This window comes from Podarcis erhardii (genome assembly GCF_964252035.2).
Source record: "Podarcis erhardii genome assembly, chromosome: 4".
In the NCBI taxonomy this organism is placed as follows: domain Eukaryota; kingdom Metazoa; phylum Chordata; class Lepidosauria; order Squamata; family Lacertidae; genus Podarcis; species Podarcis erhardii.
The window spans coordinates 79,120,475-79,148,460 of record NC_138508.1 but is presented as its reverse complement, the minus strand read 5'-3'; the positions used below and the strand labels follow the sequence as shown (position 1 = coordinate 79,148,460).

Here is a 27,986-nt window from a genome sequence, read left to right as displayed (position 1 = left end):
AGATCAGAAGGTCGGTGGTTCGAATCCCTGTGACAGGGTGAGCTCCCGTTGCTCTCCCAGCTCCTGCCAACCTAGTAGTTCGAAAGCACGTCAAAGTGCAAGTAAATAAATAGGTACCTCTCTGGCGGGAAGGTAAATGGCCTTTCCGTGCGCTGCTCTGGTTCGCCAGAAGTGGCTTAGTCATGCTGGCCACATGACCCGGAAGCTGTCTATGGACAAACGCTGGCTCCCTCGGCCAATAAAGCGAGATGAGCGCCGCAACCCCAGAGTCGGCCACGACTGGACCTAATGGTCAGAGGTCCCTTTACCTATGACTATCAAAACGTTTGTGAGGTGTATATGAGCTAGATTTAACCTGTGCATCTAGCCATAGATAATCAAATTACAGATCAGACCAGGACAGATTTTGCTTTCAACACACTGTCACAAATGAATTGGAGTGTTTGTCAGTAAAAGTGATGGACATATTGATACTTCTTATCAGTCATACTCATTTTATTTTATTTCCTCCTAGGTATATGGGCCTGGGACTCAAACCAGAGCATTTCAGTATGTCAGGTACGTTTGTTTCACCTTCCTTGTTTCAGTATACCTGAGGAAGGGACACTGAAAACATTAGTCATTCAGTGATGTCAGAATGTTTACTTTTTGCTATTTCCTCTGCATGGTTAACTATCCCAAGTCTATAGATCAGTATTTCTCAGCCCTTACGGCTTGCAGCCCATTATCCCAATGTGTGAGATTAGTGATTTCTCCTATCATAAAAACCAGAACAATAAAGGGTAGCAGTCTGTGACCTTTCAAACCAATGTCTCTTCCTTGCATTGAAAGCTTGGGAAAGGTAGAATACTGTATTTTTTGCACCATAACACTCACTTTTTTCCTCCTAAAAAGTAAGGGGAAATGTCTGTGCGTGTTATGGAGGGAATGCCTACGGGTGGCATGCCTACGGATTTTCCTCCTCTAAAAACTACGTGCGTGTTATGGTCGGGTGCATGTTATAGAGCGAAAAATACGGTAATTTAAATCCATAGTTAGGCCCCTGCTTAAACTTTTAGTGTGTGTCACAAAACAGCTGCTGTCCAGTGGATTCTGAGACTGGATTGTGCAATGCACTACTTGCGTGGGAGTAGTGAATTTTTTTTTGTTTCATGAATGGGACCGTGCAATGTTACACTGAGTTTATTTCTCCATCCCATAACTCAAGTTGACTCCTTGTGTGAGCAGGCCTTTTTCTCTTCACAATTTAGTTAGAAATAGAGCCTCGTTAAGAGCTCTGTGGGTTTCCTGTGTTTCACCTGCTTTCTGATTTAACTTAGACAATCCCTTCAGCTAATTTTGTAATTGGCATGTGCACAGGGTTGTTTTTTTTAATGTGGTATTCAGTTCATGCCTTCCTCTTCACCCCTCCCCCTCTTTCTCATTAGCTTCTGATGCATGCAAATACTTGTATGTATCCTTTAGACCGGCATGCAAAAAAGGAATCTTGATGTAATTGCATGATCAATCGCGATTCCTTTTTTTGTGCTGCGATTTTATCAATGGGCACATTGGTTGTTCTGAATGAAAGGAAAAGACAATGACTTGAAAACAGCATAGGTACAGCAGTGTAAACATTAAGAAAAAAAAGATGCATCATCATCATCACTTGTTGCCTGATGAATCCCACAAAATTATGCCCAGAAGTGGCTCACAGCATCAATACCTTGGTCCTGGCCCGGAAAAACAATGGGGTAATTTTGGAACCATAAACTGTTGGGATAAATTGGGATATGGAGTTCCTTCTAGCTCTGCCTGCCCCTTGACAACTGGACATATGATAGCCTTTGTCCCACTGAGGCTAATGTCAGAAAAAGGGGCTGCGGACAACACTGGAAACAGTAGTCTTGTTTCCTGTACTACTGATTCAGCAAAGGTCCTTTTGCCTCGTTGAGTTTTAAGAAGCTGCAATCGTTCCACCTCTCGGTATTATCTAATCTGACTGGCAATGGCTTTGTGGGGTCTTGGGCAGAAGTCTCTCACATCACCCCAAAGATCCTTTTTAGCAGGATAAGTCATGGTTTGAACCCAGGATCCCCTGCAATGCAGAGCATACTCTGGCAGAACTTCTGTCCATATAAGGTGACACAGATAGGTGCCTATCCCAGCTTTGTAAGCTTTAAAATGCACCGGGAGAAAGGTAGAATACAAATAAAATCCCAATTACGTCATGGTTACGCAGATTAGGATTCCTACTGATGGTTGCGATAAAAACCCAGCACTATTCTATTCCTTCCAGTATCTTCTGCTTTTCCAGTGTCTTGAATGCCACTGTGGTGCTAAATTAATGTCAAATTTTGTTAAAAACAGAATAGCAGACACTAAAGTAGGAAATAGCTGCCTTAGCAGTCTGAAATCCAAAGTGCAGGTTTTCAGTAGACACTAGTGGATATTTCTGAGTTGAAAATCATCATGTTAGAGGACTCGGTCCATTGCTGCCATCTTGTGTTTGCACAATGGATATGCAATTTGCATTTAGAAAGAGAAACCAGTGATTTTAGGCAGCGGGGCTTTTAAGATGATGGTGCACTGACAATGGTGGTAGGCTCTAGTCTACAAAAGGCACAGCAGATTGCTTAACCTTTAAAGTGCTGCTATAGTCCCCTACTTTCTCCTTCCTCCCTCCCTCCTTTTTTATCTCGCTGTATATATATATATATAAAACTTTAATAATAATAAAATTCCGCTACAGTCAAATACGACTTTTCCGGAGGTTTTAAATCATGTTTTTGATTATTGTTATTCAGCGGCAGCTTGATTGATTTGGAAGCCGAGGTGGAGGAGAGGGCAGTCAGATTTCCCTAGGTTTGTAGCTGAGTAGCAGTATTTGTCCCATCCTGCACATGCCCTGATAACTACCCAAATTTAGTGCGACAAAGACATGAAAGCACAGTCTTCTTAAAAAACCAAAACAAACCAGTACTAGTGGAATTCTCTGCCCAGATTAATGAACACTGCATACTTAAGTAGAGGGCAGACACAGATTGTGTTTGTGGCCAAGTAAATCAGTTTTTAGTACTTTTAAATTGGACGTGAACTGTTCACATGATTCCTTCAATGCGCTACTTGAATGCATCTTGTTTGGCATGCTGTATGGAAATGGATAAGGCAGAAATTCATTGCTCCAGTGCATAATGTGCTCTGCTGGAAGCCCACCTAAGGTTCCATGGTTTGTTTATTTCAGGGCCGATAACTGTTAAAGTTGCCGCCGCACAGAATTGATGCCATTAGTTTCCCCCCTAAAATCAGCATTTTGGACAGTTAGGCTGTAAAACATGTGAGGAAGTAACTCTGCTCAAGCTGTGTTGTCATGTATTGTTTTGTTTCTCCAGCGACCTTGTGAATGGGCTGGTGGCCTTAATGAACAGCAATGTCAGCAGTCCTGTTAACTTGGTAAGCAAGTGGTTTTCTTCTGGCCTTTTTCTCCTTGATTTATGTCTAAGACCATTCTCTTAATCCGTTGAATCCAGTCACAGGAGAAACGTTTGGCACTATGACGTTCTGAGAATAACGGTAGCGATGTACCCTCCCTCCCTTTCCTCCTTTTGCCACAAACATGCTCAGCACACTGAGAACAATCGGCATTGTGAATTTACCGGCATTCTTCCTCCTCTTCAGATACTATCGGCTTTTGATTGTGAGCGAAGCCTTTGCAAGCCAGAATTTAGAAGTTCAGTTCAGTGTTGCAGTGTGTGGACGTCGGCATATGTAATTCTAGAGACTGGGCCAGATTCAGCTAACCCAGTGCACTAGCAGAAACTGCCACAAGGACACATGCTGGCACAATGGGACTTCCCCCACTTCGTGTGACCCATGCACCTCCCCCAAGTCCACTCTTGGGGGGTCAGAAGAACCCCCAGAACAGCATGTGGGGGAAAGAGAACAGAGATCATTCCATCCAGCAAGCAGAATTGCTTTCATCAGTGGAAAGATCTTATTAACGCAATGTCAGATTCCATGCTGTGACTTTTCCACCTAAGTTTCCTCTCCCAGGATTGTATTATGGAAACAGAAACTGCCTTAAGCAGTTTAGACTCATGTTTGTAAATATTACCTGTGGGCTTTTACTCCTGCTCTGAAATATGGTAACAACTAGTGAAATCATTTTTGGTCAAAGGTTGCTGGTGTGTGGTGGGTTCTTCCATTTGCATAAGGAGGGGACATCATGGTCGTCTAGCTATTCCTCCTCCCCACTGAGCATCACCTCACGCAATTGCCATTCCGTTAGTGAGGGTTTGTTCATTCCCACTCTCAAGACAGCTCTTCACGGGAGGCTGCAGAGAGAAGGGGGAGGCAGGAAACCACATCCTGTTCACAGCACAAAAGTTAGGATCTAGTCCAGGCATAGGCAAACTCGGCCCTCCAGATGTTTTGGGACTACAGTTCCCATCTTCCCTGACCACTGGTCCTGTTAGGGATCATGGGAGTTGTAGTCCCAAAACAACTGGAGGGCCGAGTTTGCCTATGCCTAATCTAGTCCTTTTATTTGCTAGTTACCTTATTGCAAAATACATCTTTTTTGGGGGGGGTAAAATGTCATTTTAATAGTGCTTCTTATATCCTTAGGGGAATCCAGAAGAACACTCTATTTTAGAGTTTGCCCAGTTAATTAAGAAACTCGTTGGTAAGTATGACATATAATTGCCCTGAACAAACTTGGAACAGCTTGCATACTTGTACCCATTGGGGTTTATCCAGTAGAACGGCATGAGTGGAGAAGAGGTTCACCTGGTGGGGTGGAGCTGCAACACTGGCTTCCCAGCAGTGCTGCTTAACCAAAAGGTAGTGCCTGCAGAGTTGGTGCACCAGTAAGCAGCAGCAACCCTGCTGCCAGGAAGCCACTTCTGCTTGGTTGCAGACTTTGGGCTGGAGTCATAATGAGGGAAATTATAAGAGATACATGCCTGGTGCCAGCTTTTTATCTTTTTAAGGTATCAGGCAAAAAGTTTCCATTTTACCTGGGCTTTTGGCGTGTAATTTGAAAGGTTTCAGGGATTCGGCGCCTCTCTTAGTTCTGTAAGGCCTAATTTCATAGTAGTGTGTTTAAGTTTTTTTATTGGTTGGTTGGTATACTTTTAAGTTGCTTTGGGTCACTTTGTGAGGAAAGCGACTATTAAATATTAATGGTAAATAATGCTATTGCTCTATTAGGGTGTTCTGGTTCCCCACATGATTGGACTCACACGAGGTACGAGTGAGAAAACGCATACTTGCTTCCTCCACACCACTTTTTACAAATGGCTGAACAGGCGGGACTGTTAACACCCTGTGTGATTCAGAATATTACAGTATGCAAATAGTATACTTTCTGCTTCTGAAGTTTATGAAGGGTGGCAGGAATTACTGGGGACATGGGGCAACTCCAGCCCTCTCACCGATACTCTTACCTCAGCAGATGAGAAATTAGAACAGCTGGATGGGACTTAGGATGAAGGAAGGAAGGAAAAGTATTTACATGGGCAGAAGAGACTGTGTGCATGCAGAACACTGGCTTGCAGTCAGCTAAGCTTCCATGATGGTGTACCCCTGTATCTCAGCCAAGCCCACTTACTTAGCAGGGTACCCCGACCCTCAGTGGAACATTTTTAGGGGTGCATCAGGAAGACTGGACAAGGAAGCTACTTTCTGCCAGAACTGTTACTTGCACTTAATGTTGGGTTGGGCCTTCTGGGTTTCCAACTACAAGGACGATGGGGCTGCATTTTAACTGCACTGGACTTGTGTGGTCTATTGACTTTGTACACCATAGTTTAGGGGAGTTGTAGGTGTATGAAGCCTTTGTTTCAGCCTGTCTTGGAAAACATGTGAGGCATAGGGGGACATTTGAAAACTACCTGTTTTGATTTGTTTCAGACTTCTGAAACTGTTAGTCGATCACCAGAAACCAATGTAGCTTTGTAATATTTGCGTTTGGTGTTGTTGTTTTCGGCAGGCAGCGGAAGTGAAATCCAGTTTCTGTCGGAAGCTCAAGATGACCCTCAGAAAAGGAAGCCTGACATCAGGAAAGCCAAGTTACTACTTGGTTGGGAACCTGTGGTATGTAATTCTAGAGTTAACAGTGTTGTGTGCAAGTATTTTTGAAAGGCAACACCATCAAGAAATAAATAATGCTCTGTGTTCCTTGCTGTGCAGGGCAAATCTAATGAAATTCCTTCCATGATGTGCTACCTCCTTTTGGGAAGAGTTCTTCTCCACCCCCACCCCAAAAAAATCAATATTGCTGCTGCTCCTTGATGGATAATAGCCACACTTCTGGTATTCATCTTTAAAACAAACAGCTAAGCTAGTTAAATCTAGAGCAAATAAGCAGGGGCCCTTGAGAGCGAAAGTGATTTTAACAAAGGCAGTGAAGGAAAATGTGTGTTTGTGGATCTGACTCTGCTCCCACTGAAACAAGTTTTATTGAACAGTAGGTCATTATAGAGTGGTAATGATTAATTGTGCTTTCTACCTTTCGGACGGAGATGCCTTGAGAATCCTTAACATCCATTTTCTTAGCAGTAGCACTGCTAGTAGGAAAACAGAATGCTTTTTGTGTGTCTGCATGCAGGTTGGGTGTAGGTTTGAAATTAAGCTTATGTGAAGCTCTGCTATACCCCCCCCCCAAGAAGGTAGTATAGTTTTGTACTATATAGTTCAGTGGGGAGTAAACCCTAGAGGTGTGCAACAAATATCTGTCTGCCTTAGTTCAGACACATTCTTACATGTAATTTATCATCGTTGTGGTTTTGATTTTTCAGAGAGCTTCCTTAGGTTGTACCCCACTCTGGTGTTGATTTAATGAAGAGCAGGTTATAAATTACCTAAATAAAATAATAAAAGGGCAGTAGTTCAGTGGTGCATTCTGTACACAAATAACGCCCGTTGAGGTTTACTTCTGAGTTTTGGCTTGCAGCTAACTTGTTTCTAGGCTGCATATTTTGTAAGTAGGCAGAAGAAAGAGAAAAGTATTGGAGCAAGAGACTGAGAATTCCTTACTCAGAATAGATAATTGCTGCAATCCTAGCTCCAGTTTATTCAAGTGAGTAACAGTCCAAAAATTCTGAGGGAGCTTGATTATTCATTTTGCCAGTCGCATTTTTCATTATCTGTGAGCAAGTGCCCCTGCAACATAGGAAATGGCAGGAAGTAAACTGGATCTGCTGAAAGAGGTACAAAAAGGTAGGTATGGCAAAGTTGGGCATTCCACTTATTATGCCCTCAAAACCCACCAGTTCTCCTCAGGGAGAACTTTGGGAACCCAACTTACCATCTTCCAGGTAGCTTTACAAATTCCTATAAGAACTCTTCACTCCTGCCTTAAGCTATTGGAAAAGGCGGTGCCTGGAGATTGTGATAATTCCAACACACTCCACAGTTTTGCAACTTTTATCACTTCAATGAATGCAGTACTCTAGTCTATGGTTACTGCCAGATTTTACTGCGGACACATGTTGAAGAGGTCCCAAACTCATGCCATAGCAGTTTCTTCTTCTCTTTTTCCCCGTGGCCAGGGATGATGGGAGTTGTACTCCAGTAAAAGCAGAAGAAGGAGGTGTGCCTCTCTCCACCTCCATATTTTGCTAATAATGTAGAGGAGGAATAAGTCAGAAGGGCCAATTGAGAATGTTGTACTTAAGGATCGCCAGTTACCTACCTCCAGTGCTTTTTCCCCCCTAGTCCCAAAGGTGTGGGAATGCACCTCTCTGAGAAGGCCCATCTTTGGGCTGGGGTGGGTGGGTGTCTCCTCGAGAGCCAGGCTCTATCATGCTCTGTTTGCAGTGCTGCCTCAGCTGGCTTTCCATGGACTGTCTTCCTCTTTTCCCCAAGCGGCAGCTATGGTGGAGGCAGGGGGAGATGGAAATGTTCCTTTGCCCGCATGCCTGATCTCCCCCGCCACCTGCCACTCAATCTCAGGCTCTGTAGTGCTTGCCTGCCTTCGCCTGAGCCTTTCCTCTTGATGCATTTGGTCTTCCCAAGAGGAAAGGTGCAGGAAGCCTGCTCAGGGGAAAGCAGGCAATTGCCATCCAGCCCAGACACCTGTGGGCGAAGGAGCAACCTGCTCCCCAACCCCGTGAACTCTCTCCATACCATGGAGATCACATGGGGTGGAAGGGATCGAGTTTGGGCTACACCTTCACTCATGATCACCTCCCCCTATTGATCAGGAAAACAGGCAGCCTGCCCCACTTTCTCAGGCCAGGGAGGCAGATGGTAGAGTACCTTCTCAGGCTTCCCCTGCCTGCCTGTTTTGCTGAAAATCCTCAGCAAAGACCTGCTGCACCTCCAACTCATGAGGAGACCCTCTCTGAAAGGTGCCAGGACACCATTCAAGCTGGGGGAAAACCCTCCTTCCTACTTCATAGATTTTAAGGTATGAGCAGGCCAATTGACAGAGCTACTAAGTTTTTGCGGGAATTGCCACTGGCTGCAAATGCTGTCTTAAAAGTTATTTGGTGAAGTATCTGTAAATGCACCACCTAGAGCTCCTTGGAGGAATGGTGGGATATAAATGCATTAAGCAAATTAAATAAATAACCCTGTTTGACATACTTATGACAATCACAATGAGCAAATAAGCACTTTTATAACTTGACTCATTCGGCTGTATCTCTCTTTTGTAACAGGTCCCGTTGGAAGAAGGCTTAAATAAAGCAATTCATTACTTTCGCAAAGAATTGGAATATCAAGCAAATAATCAATATATTCCTAAACCAAAACCTGCCAGGATAAAAAAAGGAAGAACCAGACATAACTAAAAACTCTTTAAGTCGGAAAGGAATTGAAAACCTTTCCTTGTGTTTGAAAGGTATAATTTGTCTTTTGTTAAAAAGACTTCCGAAACAGGTATCATGAAGAAAAACTGGAAATTTCACTCTGAAGCTTGCTTTAAAGAAGTGGATGTGCCTAAATAAGAAAACTGCAATCTTTGCCTTGCACTTTTTAAATCTGTCTTTTTATGTAAAATAGGATAGAAGCATCCTTTTTTTAGTATCTTCAAGTTTTTATATCTTGCTGTGAGATCATTTTGTTGTGACTGTCCTTGACAGTTTTATTTACTGGTTTCTTTGTGAAGCTGCAGATGGGATGGGAAAATGCCAATTTATTTATAAAAAGTGGGTACTTTAAATGAGAGATACTATGCATAAAGAAAAAAAGAGCAAGCAGTATTGTCAGATGATTGAAAACACTGGCATCTAGTATTATAGGATTATAATAAAAAGAATTCTGTATGAGAGCTTTATGTATTCTTTGAAATTGGGTTTTCTCCCCCCAAATGTTTAGTTCTAGTTGCACACTTGAATTTGAAAATATTTTCACTGACTTTCATGGATAAATGCTATTTTAAATCACTACTGTGTTGTGCACAATCTGGGGGAAAGTTAATGTATTATTGGTTACCAGTGGTTGAATATGCTATTTTAATAAAATATTGAAACTTACAAATATTAGTTTTTCATTTAAGAATGCTGCAACTGTGTGTTGCGCCTTCATGCATATTGACAAAGTTACAGAAAACTTACATTGGTGGTCTCTTTTTCTTTCAGTAACTGGTCCTCTTGAGTAGTAACAGTGTCTAAGGTTGCAAAGCAATTCTTTTCATAAAGTACAACCTAGTCAAAGATAATTTCATGATCTTAAATTATTTAAGTAGGCACTTATGGTTTATATAGCCTAGTCCGTTTTTTTTCTGCACAGTAGCAAACACAGAGGAAACTACATTGCTATTTGCAGTACTAATTAACACATTCAGACCACTTGTTCATATTCCCCTAATTTAATTATAATGCAAAGTCCCTACTTGAACAGTATTGTACTGTTTTATTTAAAGTAGTAGAACATTATAATAACAGTATAATGATGGCACCCGTGCTAACTTGGAGGATTAAAGACAAACTATTTTGAGGGCCAAGGGATGCAGGTGGCGCTGTGGGTTAAACCAATCTTGCCAATCAGAAGGTTGGCGGTTCGAATCCCTGCGACCTGCTCCTGCCCACCTAGCAGTTCGAAAGCACGTCAAAGTGCAAGTAGATAAATAGGTACAGCTCCGGCGGGAAGTTAAACGGCGTTTCCATGCGCTGCTCTGGTTCGCCAGAAGCGGCTTAAGTCATGCTGGCCACATGACCCGGAAGCTGTACGCCGGCTCCCTCGGCCAATAAAGCGAGATGAGCGCCACAACCCCAGAGTCAGCCACGACTGGACCTAATGATCAGGGGTCCCTTTACCTTTACTATTTTGAGGGCTACCAACTTGGACATCTTTAAAAATAGAATTTGACAAATTCATGGAAGATAGTCCTACCTCCATAGTAAGTATACTTCTTAATACCAGTTGCTGGAAACCACAAGAAGGTAGAGTGTTGTTGTGCTCAAGTTCCCTTTGCAGGTGCGCCATAGTCATCTGGGAGGTTGGTCACTGTGAGAAGAGGATGCTGGACTAAATGGACCAATGGCCTGATCCAACAGGCTCTTAAGTTCTTGTTGCAACCCTGTAAGCAATTGTTTCTGCCAGTATATGAATGTTTAGAGTCTGATTATCAATTCACACTTTTGGGGGGCACATTGATGTTACCAAAGCCATATGCCACCTGCTGTCCTTCAAGATAACTGAAATCTCATAAGGTAACCATGCTGTCTTACAATAATTTCACCAAAAATACTGGGAAGAATTCTTATCAAGAAATTTTAATGCTAACGTTTATACATGTTATGCTACTGAGTGGATATAAAAACGTTCCATAACTTTTTTTTTGTTATTAATGTTTATAACAAACTAGTTAATTTCAAAGAAGCGTAAGAGGCACCTTTGGGTGTTATCCGTCTTCCTGGCGTTCTAATCCATAGAAGGGAAGATGAGATTAATAATCGTCATAATTGACACTTGCTCCATGCCTAAAGGTATGTGGGTTTCGTGGGCCAATAGGTGCGTCTTCATCATAATGGTGATGGTAATAACCACCATAATATTCATGGCCACTGCGGCCTAGGTTTGACCAGTAGGAGACATCATCTTCAAATTTCTGCATATAAGAAAAAAAAATAAGTGGTAGCAATTAGCTACTAGCTGCAACTTCGCCATACAAAGGGTTCAGTACCTTTGTAAATAGTAACAACTTCCTGTATTGCATTGGAAGGTTTCTCTTTTATTCATACCGTTACCCAAATCAACTTATGCAAGCAATTCTTTTATATGCGATGCAGAATAATATTTTTTTGTTACGGGTCTGAGAAGAAACAAAGCAAAGCTTTAGGATTTTTAAAAAACCAAACCATTAAAAATGATTTGAAGCCTGCGCAATATTTAAAAAGTTGATTAGAAGTCTGCACAATCTTTCACATTTGAAAACAACCCACAGCCTGATCATGCTGATAGCTCAGTCGGTAAGAACATGAAACCCTTAATCTCAGGGACATGGATTCGAGCCCCATGCTGGGGGAAATATTCCTGCATTGGAGGGGGCTGGACTAGATGACTCTCGGGTTCTCTCCTAACTCTACAATTCTATGAGCCTATGCTTATCCAGCATCACGTGTGCTGAGGACTCATTTTCACTGCTCTAGACTGGCACCCATTTCGCACAATATTCACATTAAATTAAAAACCTCCCTGTATTTAAGCACGTTGTACCAATTTAAAAAGGACGCGGGTGGTGCTGTGGGTTAAACCACAGAGCCTAGGACTTGCCAATCAGAAGGTCGGCGGTTCGAATCCCCGCGACAGAGTGAGCTCCCGTTGCTCAGTCCCTGCTCCTGCCAACCTAGCAGTTCGAAAGCACGTCAAAGTGCAAGTAGATAAATAGGTACAGCTCTGGCGAGAAGGTAAACGGTGTTTCCGTGCGCTGCTCTGGTTCGCCAGAAGCAGCTTAGTCATGCTGGCCACATGACCCGGAAGCTGTATGCCGGCTCCCTCAGCCAATAAAGTGAGATGAACGCCACAACCCCAGAGTCGGGGTTTACCAATTTAAAATTCCTAGACATGAAGAATGAGTATAGGCTGTTTTCAACAATTTACCTAGCTCAGAGAGGTTTCAAAACTTTAGTTTCACATATTAACTTGAACTCTGAAATTCTATAAAATCAACTCTACTTCAAATTCTGACCTATATCCCAAACCCTCAAAATGTTTGCTGTATATTTAATCACTTCTTATTAAAGTGGTACCTCATTTCACTGCTCTTAGCCTATGATGATGCTATATCACTCCAAAGAAAACAATCTCATTAATGTTTATGGTTATGAAAGGATGCCAGTTCTGTTTGTTTGTAATCCAAATTATGATATCTTTAAATAAAGCACAATGTGCCTTGTTACTTATGAAGAAAAGCAATAATTAATATTACTGGATATATTTATCTGGCCAGGTTTATGAATACTTTTGATTCACAATTGTTTAAAAAGAGATTTAAAGGTAAGTAAATTATATAGTAGTTTACATTTTTGTAGTTTTCCTAGCCTCAATATTTGAGCTACTGTTAGAATATCTCTCCAGTCTAGCAAAACCACACAACAGCCATGAAACTCAATAAATTTTCCTTTGCCATATTCAGGTACTACAATACATTCATGTAATACATTGCTGCATTTTAATATGTGGTACCAAATTGCTGTATAAATCCCCAGAGCAAAATCTGTATTAAGTTTTATTCCACACAATATTTAGAAGAAAACTATCCAAAAGTTTCCCTTTATTGTTACATTTTCTTTTTAAAAGGCAGGAACTGCCAATGCTACTACTAAAGATAGCATTGAGCAGTGCAAAAGTTGTATCTTTTACTTCCTGATTTGTGTATCTACAAAGTTGTAAAATTGTTGCTTTCCTTGAGAAAATTGGCCACAAGATTGCCAGTCTTATGTCTCTGATGCTGTCAGTTGTCTTCTACATTAAAGTCATTGGGTCAACTGCTGTTTCCCTTAAAAGGAGGAAAACACACTGACCTGCCCTTCTCTGACAGTGTTATTAGGTGTTGTGTGTTCAAAATCAGAAATTTGACATCTTAGTTGGATGGTGGGCAGTAGGTACGTGGAGTCTCAAAGCACTTTTTATCCCGTATCAAACTATTTGCAAGCAGTGCAGGGTGATGTCATATGACTGATAGGTGGGTTGTGCCATCCCTCTGTCCAATCTGACTCATGAAGGGTAAGGAAGATGACGATCTGGCCACTGACCCAGATCAGGTTTCCTAGTTCTGTTCTAAGAGCTGGGATGGATTATCCCATTCCTGCTTCAATGAACTTCACATAATCAAACCCAAGTTAACCACTAGAAAACTCCCCTTTCCAGACCATGCCTGCTTCTATCAGAAAGGATAATACTCTAAACCCTGTTTCACACGAAGACGACGAAAACAATAATAAAAAGTAAATTAATTGACATAACAATTGGAGGGGGCTTCAGTGAGTTGCCTTTTAGGATGTTCCAGAACAGAAAACGTTGCCACTTACTGCTTCATCAAAGCCTAAGTAGAGAAATTGCTGGTACCACTGCTGTACATCTGGTTGACTCCTATCCCACAGCTGCCGCTTCTGACGTTTCAAGCTGCTCAAAAACTCTTTGGCCTTATCTTCTTTGACAGACACATCTGCCTTAACCGGAACAGGAGCTGAAATGCAAGAGGCAGCAAACACAAGAACGGTTTAACCTAAAGGTTGCTTACTCTAGAGATAACGTCACTTGTCGCAAGCAGGTATCAATTACATGTTTTGGATTGACAGGTGGAAGGGGCTGGTAGGAGTTGGGGGTCCAAACACCTGAAGGGTCTATACTCTATAGGTTCCTCAGCCCTGCTCTTAAGTACCCTTCAATGCTTATAACAGGGGTCAGCACACTTTTTCAGCGGGGGGCCAGTCCACTGTCCCTCAGACCTTGCGGGGGTCAGACTATATTTTGAAGAAGAAGAAAAAGAACGAATTCCTATGCCCCACAAATAACGTAGAGATGCATTTTAAATAAAAGGGCACATTCTACTCATGTAAAAACACACTGATTCCCGGACCGTCCGGGGGCCGGATTTAGAAGGCGATTGGGCCAGATCCGGCCCCCAGGCCTTAGTTTGCCTACCCATGGCTTATAAACAACAATAAATAAAACACATAATCCATTCTGAAGATCAAAATGTATAAAACCTTTGCATGTGGATCTGTTATGCAACTTTGCATGCTAAATTCTGTGTTGCTTTGTGTGACAAGCATATATACTGTATACCAAACATAACATGAGAACAGGTACAGGTAGGTAGCCGTGTTGGTCTGCCGTAGTCAAAACAAAATTAAAAAATTCCTTCCAGTAGCACCTTAGAGACTGGCTAAGTTTGTTATTGGTATGAGCTTTCGTGTGCATGAAGAAGTGTGCACGCACACGAAAGCTCATACCAATAACAAACTTAGTTGGTCTCTAAGGTGCTACTGGAAGGAATTTTTTTATTTTCTTATGAGAACAGGTATTCTGTGATACTGGACAATTGCGGTGAAGAATCCCTGGGTATTGTACTGGCATATGAAGGATGACCCCAGACAAGAGTCTAGAACTACATGTTCTGTCTTCCTCCGATTTCTTGCAACAGTGGTCATCACAGCCTGCAAAAATTAGATTGAAGGGTGCATTTGACATTCACTGACCTGGTCTTTCCCACAGTCCCTAATGGGACAGTTGCACAAGGGGAAAGTCCGGTGGGAAATGAAGTGTCCCTCTTTTTACAAGCCATTTAATCCCTTGAAAATTTCTCCCACTTGCCACCTTCTGAAACAGACCCAAGATGGCTCTGGTTTGAGTTAGCTGCTGTTTTTCTGGCAAGTAACAGCTGAGGCAGAAAGAACCATGAGTTGGAGACAGAAAACTTACCTTCCCGTCTTTGGAGCATCAGCTTAAGTTTATTTCCTCTTGATACACCTAAAGGAATCCAAAATCAAAATAAATCAGGGTTGAAATAATTTACAAGGTTTCCTGCAAAGTCTGCTCTCTTAATATGAGTTGTGAATGTATTTGAGAAAGTTGAGCCTGCAGAAAACAAGATGCTTCTGTCGCCAAATGAAGGTCTTTCTCTTTTCCCCCCAGTGCTTACTTGCAATAGTAAATTGTAGAAATTTGCCTGTCTGTAGCCCCACCCCAATCCAAGGAACTAAGGGGTCTCATTCCAGACAAGTGTAATGTTAGAAGTTGGCACCTAAACCCGATTAGAGAACTTAGGCAAGGCTAGCCAACCTGGTACCCTTCAGATGTTGTTTGTGTACAACTTCCATCATTTCCGACCGCTGCCCTTACTAGCTGGGTCAAACGGGAGCTGGAATCCAACCACATCTGGGGGGCAAACCCTTGGCTACCCCTCGTCTAAGGAATGGAGCATAGTGAACTCTGTTGGTAACTGTCAATCTGCAGAGATTGCTTTCTGTATGCTCACCTATGCCTTTATAACAGACATGTCAAACAAAGTCCCCAATTGTGGGGGTGGGGGGAAGCTTTTATGACATAGAATCATAATTATACATTTGGAAGGGACCCTGAGGATACTCTAGTCCAACCCCCGCAATGCAGCTGCCCCATATGGGGATCGAATGTGCAAACTTGGCAACATATATACAACGTGGCGATATTGGCGCTCTCATCAAGGTTATAAAGGGGATACCTCCTGGAAAAAGCAAAGAGACTGTCCTGGGCTGGGAGTGAAAAACATGATTGCTTCCACAGCTGGCTGTTTAGGCAAGGGAAAAACAGAGTCTCTTTCCTCCAGCAAAGCAAATCCACATTATATGCCCCACATCTGAAGTATACCACTTTGCAGAGCGGTGCACATGCATGCGCACACATTTAATAATAAGGAGCATTATTAACAGCAGTGGTGGAATGGGCTTTGTTTTGCTTTGAAGTGTGTATCTGGGCATCTGCTGGGGGGACATCCCTCCTGGATGCAAAGCCGAGCCCTCGTTTTTATGAGCAGGGGGACCTAAGATCAGGAGTTTCCTACTGCCCAGCTCCACCACAGGCTTGGGGAATTTTGGCGGGAAGACGACGACGAAGGGGCTGCTGCCTTGCTCAGCCTCAGCGTGCGCCCCCTTGTCTTGGGGGGCATCATCCTGCGTGCCCGCCGCCCTCTCCCCCGCCCCCCACTTCTCCCGAGCGTGGGGCAGAGCCCCTTTCCCGCGCGCGGGGCTGACTCACCGGGACTCAGGCACACGAGGAGGAGGACCAGCGCGAGCGCAGCCCACGAGAGCGCCCGCCGCCCGGGCACCATTTTGGCGGGAATCTCCGTCCGGCCGAGGTTTCGCCTGGAGCTGCTCTCTCCCTTCGCCTGCGGGGAGAAGAGCGAGAGGCGGCTGGTGCTCTGGACGCGGGGAGGAGCCGAGGGGGGGAGGGAAGGAGGGAGCGCGCGAAGCAGCGGGCAGGGCGAGCCAGGGGCTGGCGGAGAGGCTGCAGCCCACCTGGCTGCGCAGGGACGCTGCTCAGCGTCGGTAGAGGAAGCGGGGGGAAAAGAAAGAAGCGCTCGGCGCGGGGTTTGTGTGTGTGAGAGAAGGGAATTTCTGAAGCAGCAGAGCGGCAGCTGGCGCGCTTCCCACATTCCAGCTGTTCGCTTCGGGGCCACCTGCTCATTGAGCCTCCATGGCGTTTGCATAAAGGTGGTGCGACGCCTGCTGCTTATGGAGCATGTATACTGGGGTTGTTATCATAGGAGCCAACTCCTTGGGGGCCGAGGTCCCTTCGCCCCCCCCCAAGATATTTGAGGGGGCTTGACCCCGACCCAAAGATGATGGACACTGCCATTCAAATCATAATAATAAAGGTAAAGGACCCCTGGGCGGTTAAGTCCAGTCAAAGGCAACTATGGGGTTGCGGTGCTCATATTGCTTTGAGGCCGAGGAAGCTGGTGTTTGTCCACAGGCAGCTTTCCGGGTCGTGTGGCCAGCATGACTAAACCGTTTCTGGTGCAACAGAACACCATGACGGAAACCAGAGCGCGTGGAAATACCGTTTACCTTCCCGCCGGAGTGGTACCTATTTATCTACTTGCACTGGTGTGCTTTCGAACTGCTAGGTGGGCAGGAACTGGGACAGAACAACGGGAGCTCACCCCATCACGGGGATTCAAACTGCCGACCTTCCGGTCAGCAAGCCCAAGGGGCTCAGTGGTTTGACCACAGTGCCACCTGCATCCATTCAAATAGTGTGCAGTACACCACATCATGTGATGGAATATGCAAGGCAGGGCTTACCTGCATCCCCCCTCCCCAAATAAATATTGTTTACAAGTTGGCATCCCTGGTTTATTATTGAGGTGACATATAAAAAACACTGTCAAAATGCTTTTTTTAAAAAGCGTTTTGAAAAACACATTGAATTTGGCATAGCTCGCTGTCGCCATCGAGTATCAACACATTTGAGACGTTTTATTTGCAGCCGAGTTCTGTCAGTTCCAGCAATTGTCCGGCCACACTTTTCAGTGTATGTAGCCCACACTTTCCTTACTGTGAAATAAATATGAGTTTGGGTGGAGGTAGGCGAAATGCCTGGGCCCCCTTTTAATTCGTGGAATAGCTAGCTTCCTGGTGAGATGATAGCAGCACTGGCTTTAGGGCACTGCAGGTAGTTACCCCACACCGGGCACCAATACAGGGCACCATTGTTCTGCCCGGACACTGAGGTCCAGCTCCAAGGGCCTTCTGGTGGTTCTCTCACTGCGAGAAGCCAAGTTACGGGGAACCAGGCAGAGGGCCTTCTCGGTAGTGGCACCAGCCCTGTGGAACATCCTCCCTTCAGATGTCAAGGAGATAAACAACTATCTGACATTTAGAAGACATCTGAAAGCAGACCTGTTTAGGGAAGTTTTTAATGACAAGTGTTTTAATGTATTTTTAAATCTTTTTTGGAAGCTGCCCGGAGTGGCTGGGGAAACCCAGCCAGATTTTTTTTTGGGGGGGGGGGTGTTAAATAATAAATTCTTCTCTTCTTCAGGGGTGCATTATAATCATAAATATATTTATACAGGTACCTACTGAGAAGATCCATAAAAGCAACTGTACCAAAAGGAATTATTATGAAAATAATAAATATGGGGGAGGGGAGCACCAAATTTTGTCCTCACTCAGGACACCATATTACCAAAGTTCACCCCGGTGATAGGCTACTCAGGGAACAAAGAAAGTGGCTCTGTGCCTGGTGAGAAATGGGTGGGCCCTCTCTCGCCGGGAGTTAGAAAGAGAAAGGCCCAAGTTGAGAGTTCGGTTAGGTGAGCTAGGAAAAGGGCCATAGCTCAATGGTAGAACATCTGCTTGTCTTGTGGAAGTTCCTGGGTTCAATTCTCCAGGTAAGTCTGGGAGAGAACTCTGCCGAAATGCTGGAAAGCTACTGCCAGTAGACAATACTTAGCTAGATGGAGCAATGGTCTGGCTCGGTATAAGGCAGCTTCCTAGACACTGCGATCTGTTCCGCACATCATGCTAAGCCAAAACATGACTTGGCATGAATAAGCAGACTCTGGGAGAGGAGATCTCAACCGCTTTGCTTAGCATGGTGTTTTTGCTGCTGCGTATAGTTTGGCTTAGTGCCTTGCCCAAGCCTGGACTTGTGGTTTGGCACTCTCTAGACAAACCAAAAACTAATCAAGGTTTTGTACTGTGGTTCGTGGCTCGTGGTTTGTCTGGGGGAGCAAAACGGCTGAGATAAACTGTGTCTGGGCAAGAAACTAAGCCAAACTATGGCTTAGCTCAGCACAGCACAGCAGCAAAATGAAGAGAAAGGCCACAGACTCCTTTATGGGAGCCCTCATACTAATGCTAAGACACACAGTTTGGAAAGCTCTGTATTCAATTTATATACAGTGGTACCTCGGGTTAAGCACTTAATTCATTCTGGAGGTCCATTCTTAACTTGAAACTGTTCTTAACCTGAAGCACCACTTTATCTAATGGGGCCTCCCACTGCCGCTGCACTGACGCAGCGCGATTTCTGTTCTCACCCTGAAGCAAACTTCTTAACCTGAAGCACTATTTCTGGGTTAGCACAGTCTGTAACCTGAAGCGTATGTACCCTGAAGCGTATGTAACCTGAGGTACCACTGTACTACCCTTCATCAAAAGATCTCAGGGCGGTTCACAAGATAAAAACGTAAGATAAAAGCACAAATAAATTGCTTAAAACAGACACAACAAAACAATCAGTGCGTATGTATGTGTATGTATGTGTATGTATGCATTCATAACCCACAAAGGAGAAATATGTTGGCTGCACAGTGCATCAAACTGACTACATGCAGGGGCCTGGAAAATGTCTGAGTTTTCAATTTACTTGTATTTGTTTAGGTATGATGGGCTGTTAAGGCATCAGTGCCATTCTGGAAATAAAAGATAACTCGGCAGGTTTCTTAAACATATCCACACAACAAGAAATCAAGTTCTGAACAGAAAAGCAGGCATTCAGGGCAGGGTAGGAACACATCATTTCTTTCAAAGGTTCACATAATGCCAGGCCTATAATAAAACCACCAGTCACCAGCATTGCCCCAAATAAAAATAAACACATTTTGCCAGAAGCCTTAATAAGAGAAAACACTTTCAGTTTTGTGAAGCCCAGTAAGGAATTTTCAATGTCCACGAGGGGCCAGAAACTCTAATTGCACAGTACATAGTGTCTGACATTCTGCTGCTATTAATTTCTTCTAATGAGCGCTGATATATTACTTTAATTGAACTGAGTAGGTTGCAACTTAAATGCACTTGGCATGGCAAATTGGTTTCTAAAGTTAGTTCCAAGAAAACTACAGGAGTCATGAGTTTCTTCCAAATAACAAGAGCATTAAGCTCATCAGTCAAGGCCTCCCAAAGTATTTTGACTCTCATCACTGGGTACTGCAGTTTGCATTTTTGCTGATGCTGAATGGAGGAGGCTAACACTTGACCTTAGGAGGGAAATTACATCTAAACAAGCAATTTGCATCTGTATCTTAATAATGTTCCAGATGTCTGTGCTCAAGCATGTCTGCCTGCCTATTTACATGTCTTGAACTGTTTAATTGGCATAAGCAGGAGAGGTACTGTCAGGATGCTTAGAGGGAGCTTAAAAGGCAGGCTGTGTTAAGGTAATTTGATCTTTCATCTGGGAAAGCTCCCCAACTATTCTTAGAACAATTCTGAGGATAAGGCTCCAGGCTCTTCAAGTGTCCCTGTTTTCCAGGGATAGTCCAGGATTTACAGAAGCCATCCCGGTTTCTGATTTGATCCCAGAATGTCCCACTATTCTTAGGAAGTTCCTATTTTCATCGGAGAAATGTTGGACGGTATGGAGTTATGCGGCCCCCGAGTCAAGGAGATAAGTAACTATACAGCCTTTAGAAGACATCTGATGGCAGCCCTGTATAAAGGTAAAGGGACCCCTGACCGTTAGGTCCAGTCATGGCCGACTCTGGGGTTGTGGCGCTCATCTCGCTTTATTGGCCAAGGGAGCCAGCGTACAGCTTCCGGGTCACCAGCATGACTAAGCAGCTTCTGGTGAATCAGAGCAGCACATGGAAACGCTGTTTACCTTCCCACCAGAGCGGTACCTATTTATCTATTTGCACTTCGACATGCTTTGGAACTGCTAGGTTGGCAGGAGCAGGGACCGAGTAACAGGAGCCCACCCCGTTGCGGGGATTCAAACCGCCGACCTTCTGATCGGAAAGTCCTAGGCTCTGTGGTTTAACCCACAGCACCACCCGCATCCAAGCCCTGTATAGGGAATTTTTTTAATGTTTTATTATGTTTTGATATGTGTTGGAAGTTGCCCAGAGTGGCTGGGGCAACCTAGTTCTCATTGTGAAAGCGAATTTAAGGCAGAATTTTTCAGACTGAGGACCTAATTCCCTTCCAGGGGGGAACCTTTCTGTGGCAGCCAGAGGTAAAAATTGGAGGAGCAATGAATTTAAATCTTACTTTTATACAGCAGGCTCATTTCTACTCTGTGCGCACATGCCCCTCTATCCAGGAAAACCAAGAATTGTTGTCAGAGTTCAATAACTCTTTCCAGCCAGGTAAACACACCCAGGAGAATATGAAGCGAGATTGTTGGGAGACATAGCCTGGTGAAAGAGGGGGTGGTTCTGAAGTGTCCCAAGGACAGACAGATCTGGAATACAGCATTTGTCCTCTGGGCTGGAGGACCCCCACCCTGTTTCAGACCCTCAAAATGTCCCTATTTTCCAGGGATAGTCTTGGATTTACAGAAGTCATCCCAGTTTCTGATTTGATCCCAGAATGTCTCGCTTTTCGTTAGGACGTCCTTATTTTAATTGGAGATATATTGGTGGGTATGGAGTTATGCAAAGCCCGAACCATCTGAAGGCAGCCCTGTATAGCGAAGTTTTAAAATGTTTAATGTATATATATTGGATGCTGCTCAGAGTGGCTGGAGCAACCCAATTAGATGGTAGGGGTATAAATAGTAAGATGATGATGATGATGATGGGAGAGAATGTCCCTATTCTTCATTGGATAAAAGTTGGAGGGTATGTTGTTTTAAGGGCTTCCTTTGGGACATAAAATGTTTTTTTTTTCACGTGTTTCCTAATCATTACCTTAATCTGTTTTGGCAAAATCTGTTTTGGTTGTTCAGTATGTTTAGCTATTGAAAAGTCAATAGTTATCATTATCATTCATCCTAACAACTACATGATGAAAATGTTTTTACAGGTTGTTCCCTGTGCCTGTTTATCAAGATTCAGGACGCAACTAGTTGGGCTCGAGTGTTACTGCTGTGCTGTTTGTCATGAAGAAATACGCTTCTCAGCCACTGCCTTAGGGCTCTGCATAGCTGAAGACCTGCTCCTGGTTGCCCCCCCCGCCCCATTTCTACTTCAATTTTCTCGCCATAAAAACAGCAATTCGAGGCAAAGCTATAGAACCCACAAACAATTACGATCCATTAAATGAATCAATAATGCAGCACAAATATCGGCAACAGAACTATAAAGTTAATATTCTATTAGAACACCAAAATGCCACAAATAGATCAATCCTCAAGAACCCAAATGAAAATGTTTTATGCAATCTTCTAGCGGTGAATAGATTTTGGGCTCTCGCTGAAACTTGGGCACCCCTCATTGCAAAGTGGATGTCACAGATGGGGTGCTGCTGTTCTGAAGGGCCTGGAATCTGCCCCCAGGAGATGCAACTTCTCAGTCAGATGGTGCAGAGAATGGAGTGCTGCCCATCAATTTAAACTGGCAGGAACGTTCAGTATGGGAGCAGCAATTGTTTCAGCTATGCTGGACAGTTTGCAGATCTCGTGGACCTCATTGCTCCTGGTTTGGTGGGGTGGGGAGGGGAGGGGGGCGGATTGAAGGAAGTTTTCCTACCACTGAAGAGGAGGGAAATAATATATATGAGATCAGGCATCCCCAAACTCGGCCCTCTAGATGTTTTGGGACTACAATTCCCATCATCCCTGACCACTGATCCTGTTAGCTAGGGATGATGGGAGTTGTAGTCCCAAAACACCTGGAGAGCCAAGTTTTGGGATGCCTGTACTAGATTCTATTAGGTAAAGGTAAAGGGACCCCTGACCATTAGGTCCAGTTGTGGCCGACTCTGGGGTTGTGGCGCTCATCTCGCTTTATTGGCCGAGTGAGCCGGCATACAGCTTCCGGGTCATGTGGCCAGCATGACTAAGCCGCTTCTGGCAAACCAGAGCAGCGCATGGAAATGCCGTTTAGCTTCCTACCAGAGTGGTACCTATTTATCTACTTGCACTTTAACATGCTTTTGAACTGCTAGGTTAGCAGGAGAAAGGACCGAGCAACGGGAGCTCACCCCATCGCAGGGATTTGAACCGCCGACCTTCTGATCGGCAAGCCCAAGGCTCAGTGGTTTAACCCACAGCGCCACCCACGTCCCACTAGATTCTATAGCCTCATTCTAATTATCTTTAAAACCCTTCAGTTCTGCAAGCATGTTTCCCTTAGGATGCATTGTCCCCTGATAAATGGAAGCCTCTACTTAATAAAGCATTTGTGAAGCTGCATTAAGTTTTGGATCTAATACACAAAGCAAGGTAGGACCAGACTAGGGTAATTGTCCGGAAAATGATAGCTTTGCCTACACTGAAGCGCTTCCCATTTCATTCCCCGTCTCTGACTCTTGTCCTGATGTAGATGCACAAAGGAATGCCAGAGAACAGAGTTGCAGCATGGGAGTTTATTCAGCGTGCAAAGATTCAGCACCAGTTAACTGCATGGTGATGATGTGAAGAGAAGCTGTCAGAGGAGATTACTTCTCTCCCCCCCCCCAATTGAGCATTCTGAAACATGAATGCTTTTGCAGAAGTATCTTCTGCTGCTGATTAGCACATATTTTCGTATCAAGTATGTGACAGCATGTGTGACAGTGTAATTTGGTGTGGGTAATCACTTTGTAAATTGGTGGCAATAGAATGGAATGCGCAAAAATCCTCTCAGTCCGGCAAGTACAAAGCACTCATTCTCTGCAGTGAACACCACATTAATATAGAGTAAAACTGCGATATCCAAGAGGCCACTATATGAGCAATTTGGACAGACTTTACATATTAGATACTGAAATGTTCCAGTAAGAAGACTTTTTTTTTTAAATGCATTTTTAAAAATCACTGATCATTTATACTGTGAATCATGTTGGAGGGGGGCGGGATTTCCCTGGCAAGGACATTTTGACTTAGTTTTCATCCTTTTTACAAACCTTTTTGACATGTGCAAAGAATCTTTGTGCAAATGAAATGATTTTAAAAAAAAACAACAACCAAGTGATCTCAGTCTTCACCCAAAAAGGATTGCAGACCACCCTTCCCTCAGGTTTGAAATCTAAAAAGATGCAGCTGCAGCAGCAGCAGCAGCAAATGATTGGCTTGGGAGGGAGCAGGAAGTATTTTTCCTTGCAAATTCTTCTAGTGAACAGTTGGGGGCAGAGAAGTTCAGGAGGAGGAGGAGGAGGAGGAGCCAGAAGCTGGTGGCCTCCCAGCTAAATTGACAGAATGGCTCTGAAAACTTTTTCTTTTTTTATTACAGGCTGATGTGATGCCAGGAGGTAGGAGGAGGAGCCTGGATTCTCAGCAGAGCAGATGGCGGCCCTACAGCTCTTCTCTTTTGGATGGAGGTACAGTAAGGTCGGGACACGGGTGGCGCTGTGGGTTAAACCACAGAGCCTAGGGCTTGCCGATCAGAAGGTCGGCGGTTCGAATCCCCGCGACAGGGTGAGCTCCCGTTGCTCAGTCCCTGCTCCTGCCAACCTAGCAGTTTGAAAGCATGTCAAAGTGCAAGTAGATAAATAGGTACCGCTCTGGCGGGAAGGTAAATGGTGTTTCCATGCGCTGCTCTGGTTCACCTGAAGTGGCTTAGTCATGCTGGCCACATGACCTGGAAGCTGTACGCCGGCTCCTTTGGCCAGTAAAGCGAGATGAGCACCGCAAACTCAGAGTCGTCTGCGACTGGACCTAATGGTCAGGGGTCCCTTTACCTTTACAGTAAGGGCATTTCAACAGTGCAAGAGAAGTTCAAAGATAATTTTGTAAAAATGGCTTTGAGAGACTTTTCTCTTGTAGTATGAGAAGTTCAAAGATGATTTTGTAAAAAAATGAGAAGCATCAGGGCACGTTTGTGCACTGAGCCGGCATTTTGCGTATACACAAAGTTATATGGCTTTGTAACTGAGCTGCACAAAGCTTTCTCCATGATGCTGTCCCCAGGTACCCTCTTGGATAACAGAGCACCCACACTTTTCAGCATAGGGGGATTTGAACTCCCCCTGAGGGAAGTTCAGCCCTTGTGTGCTCAACTTGAGGCGGGAGGGGGAGCATACACAACAACAACAACAACAACAACAACAACAACAACAACAACAACAACAACAACATGGCAAGCATGCTCCCTGCAGCCTTAAAAATAAAGCCTACCAATCAAGGACTGTGCCTGAAGGAGCTAACAACCTCATCGTGCCCAGCACAGCTTTGCACCTTTGCACTCACAGTGCTCAAGGTAACAGCAGTGTCCCCCCTCCATCAGCCAGTGGTAGGGGCATCAAGAAGCTCGATACTACCAGTTCCCTGGCATATCCAGACAGGAATTTGAATCCTCTCGTGTTCCTCATGAGCACCACACAGAAAAGGGAGGATCCAGCACCTACATTGCTCTCTGAGCAGGAAGCCTGAAGACTCACCTGGGAAAGAAAGCAACTTTTCACAAGCAGGTAAAAGGAGGAGGTTAGGGGATGTGACAGGCAAGCAGAGCCACACACTGGCAGAAGAGACCTTCAGAGCCTCACTGCAAAAGGCACAGGATATTGCCAACTCTGTTTATTTGTGGTTTCTCCAGTGTACCTCAGTCAGCCTTTTCTCCTTCCCTGTGGTAAGTCTTACTTACTTCGCCAAACCTTTACTAGGCATTACAAGTATAGGCCATCACGAAACATCCATATGTATAATTTTAAAACATATACACATAAACAGCCATGTAAAATATGTAATAGCGAGGATTTTCATCGGAATTTCTTCCCGCTGAATAGTGCCATTCAACCCTGTGGTAAGTCAAGTTTCTAGCAAGATGAATGTGTCCTCTAGAATTTAGTCTGTGAAAGAAACATTTCTCAAGAACAAAAGTTTACCCCTTGAGCCTTAGGCTAGTAAGGTACAGTAGTCTCTCTTCTCTCCTCTCATCTCTCTCTCTCTCTCTCTCTCTCTCTCTCTCTCTCTCTCACACACACACACACACACCCCCCCCTGCTGAAACAGATTACAGTAGTCCAAAGAGGCCCTTAATTGTTTACTAAAAATCTGCTTTTTTCCAGATACACTAACTCACTGTGCAGAATTCCAAACACAAGCATAGCTAAACAGTGCTAATGTTAAGGGTGAATAACTATTTCACTTAAAATAAACAGTGTTAAGAGAGTATCTAAACCACATGCAAATCTTCATTAGCTGCATTGTCTAGTTCTGCTTTTCTTCTCCCTCCCTTCCTTTTTGGTTTAGACAGTTTTTAAATTTTACTTTTAGCTTGGACCACAAAATCAGATTGAACGAAGCTTAAAATCAATCCAACCATATCACATTTTTGTTCATCAGTAAATGCCGCATGTAAAAAGGTTTTTTTTCTACTTTTCCAGAAACAAATTAAATGTGAATCTGAGGAAAAATTATTGGATATTAAGACCCTGCAGTATGGGAAAGGTAAAGTGTGCATAAGAATCTAGCACAACCATTGAAAAAAGAGACCAACCACTTATGTCCAAAATGTCTTCCTAAAGAGGAATGATTTGTTGTTGTGGGAACCTGTCTGGCATCTGAGCAGAATTTTTAAAAAACCAACACAGTATCAGCCCTTAAAGATTAAAAAGTGTATTTACACCTACAACTGATATCAGATAAAAGGTACACAGAACTCGTGAAACCCCCACTAAAGTTAAGGAGAGCAGCAAAAAAAGTTTTTTCAATCATGCAGAATCCTATGCATATTTATTTGGAATTGCCTTGGATAATGTTCCGCAACTCTTACCACTGTGTGTATAGGATTGCAGCCTTTAATTAAGCAAGGTCCTTTGGATTGGGCCCAAGAAAAGTCTTCGGTTACTAATGTAAACAATGCTACTTAATAAGGTGCTTCATATTTAGATTACATAATAATAGTGAACAGTTTTTCAGCTATTTAAAATGAGTTAATTTTGCTGCTATATAATTTCTAGCCCCTGTTCAGAGGCTTCTCTATATATGAAAGAGCTAGAGCAGTTTTGGAGTAAAATCACATTGAATAGGGCAAATGTTATGCGAGTAGGGGGAGGATTGTAGATAATGTATACAGAATGAACTAAAAGAAACCTCTGTCACAAGCTATATTTTCCTGAGCAAATAAAATACTACAAGTCCATGACATTTAAACCACAGTTCCTACAATCAGCCTGCATTTGACCTTTTGGTACAATAATATAAAGAAGTCAATTTTTCTCTTTCTCTATCTAAATTCAAATTGTTTTTGTTGTTTTTTAAAATCCCATTCCTATAGTAAACACACACTCTTATTTAATAAAATTACCTTTTCAGTAAGCGGCTTCCTGCCTTCGTGCTTGGCCAGAAGAAGTGACTCTTTTTTGAAGGACACCTTGGACTTCTGAAAGAAATAAGAAACTGGGTAATGGGGGAGTGGAGAGTATTACATTTTTTAAAAAAACACTAGGACCAATGTATGAAGGACATATTTATTCCATTTTGCAGAAATCCAACACTTTGCAGGAAAAAGCTCCACAAAGCACTTTGTGGATGAATTTGGAAGAATCGCATTTCTGCACAGGCAGCAGGACAGCATTTCAAAAGGCAAAGAAATATGATTGCAAGCAGATGCTCATTCATGTTCTCATCTTAAAGGAATGTGTGTGTGTGTGTGTGTGTGTGTGTGTGTGTGTGTGTGTGTTTAGGCAGAATGATGAACAACAGATTTCAGGGTGCATTTAATGTTTCTTAATTTCTTGCAGATGAAGGAGACAAGTATATTTTGGCACATACACTACACAGGCAGTATTTCTCTGTTCTTGCTGGAAATAAAAATTTTGCTTCTGGATATTGCTGTAGACCACTTGTGTCGTGGGATAGCAACCGATTAAGAAACAGGAAGCCGAGAGTAGGAATAAATGGATAGCTCTCCATTGGAGGAATGAGTTCCCCAAGGATCAGTATTGGAACTTATTTATGCTTTTTAACTTATTAAGCTTTTTAACTTATTAAGGATTTAGAGTTAGGGAGGAGCAAAGTTTGTTCATGATGCTGAACTCTGTGCATTTCCTACTAGAGGGGCACAAAGACTACAATATTTAAGAAACCTTTCAATTACAGTGGTACCTCGGGTTACATATGCTTCGGGTTACATATGCTTCAGGTTACATACGCTTCAGGTTACAGACTCCGCTAACCCAGAAATAGTGCTTCAGGTTAAGAACTTTGCTTCAGGATGAGAACAGAAATTGTGCTCCGGCAGCGTGGCGGCGGCAGGAGGC

At 43.6% G+C, this 27,986-nt stretch overlaps 2 protein-coding genes across 4 annotated transcripts in view; one reads left to right on the top strand and one right to left on the bottom strand.

Moving 5' to 3' along the window:
* Window positions 1-9,465, top strand: part of UXS1 (UDP-glucuronate decarboxylase 1) — a 40,174-nt gene extending 30,709 nt beyond the window's left edge. Inside the window, exons 11-15 of one of the 2 annotated variants that reach the window (XM_081858221.1) lie at window positions 515-558; window positions 3,372-3,432; window positions 4,606-4,667; window positions 5,976-6,075; window positions 8,646-9,465. In XM_081858221.1, coding sequence (XP_081714347.1) covers window positions 515-558; window positions 3,372-3,432; window positions 4,606-4,667; window positions 5,976-6,075; window positions 8,646-8,777 — 399 coding nt within the window. In that variant the 3' untranslated portion in view covers window positions 8,778-9,465. Of the gene's footprint in view, window positions 1-514; window positions 559-3,371; window positions 3,433-4,605; window positions 4,668-5,971; window positions 6,076-8,645 lie in introns of both variants that reach the window. The other variant, XM_081858220.1, reaches the window with a different exon arrangement.
* A 1,213-nt stretch (window positions 9,466-10,678) lies between these two features.
* Window positions 10,679-27,986, bottom strand: part of ECRG4 (ECRG4 augurin precursor) — a 33,799-nt gene continuing 16,491 nt past the window's right edge. For both annotated transcript variants that reach the window (XM_081858318.1, XM_081858319.1), the window contains 5 exons: window positions 27,032-27,106; window positions 16,171-16,300; window positions 14,857-14,904; window positions 13,461-13,618; window positions 10,679-11,038 (listed from right to left, as the gene is read on the bottom strand). In XM_081858318.1, coding sequence (XP_081714444.1) covers window positions 10,877-11,038; window positions 13,461-13,618; window positions 14,857-14,904; window positions 16,171-16,300; window positions 27,032-27,106 — 573 coding nt within the window. In that variant the 3' untranslated portion in view covers window positions 10,679-10,876. The remainder of the gene's footprint in view (window positions 11,039-13,460; window positions 13,619-14,856; window positions 14,905-16,170; window positions 16,301-27,031; window positions 27,107-27,986) is intronic.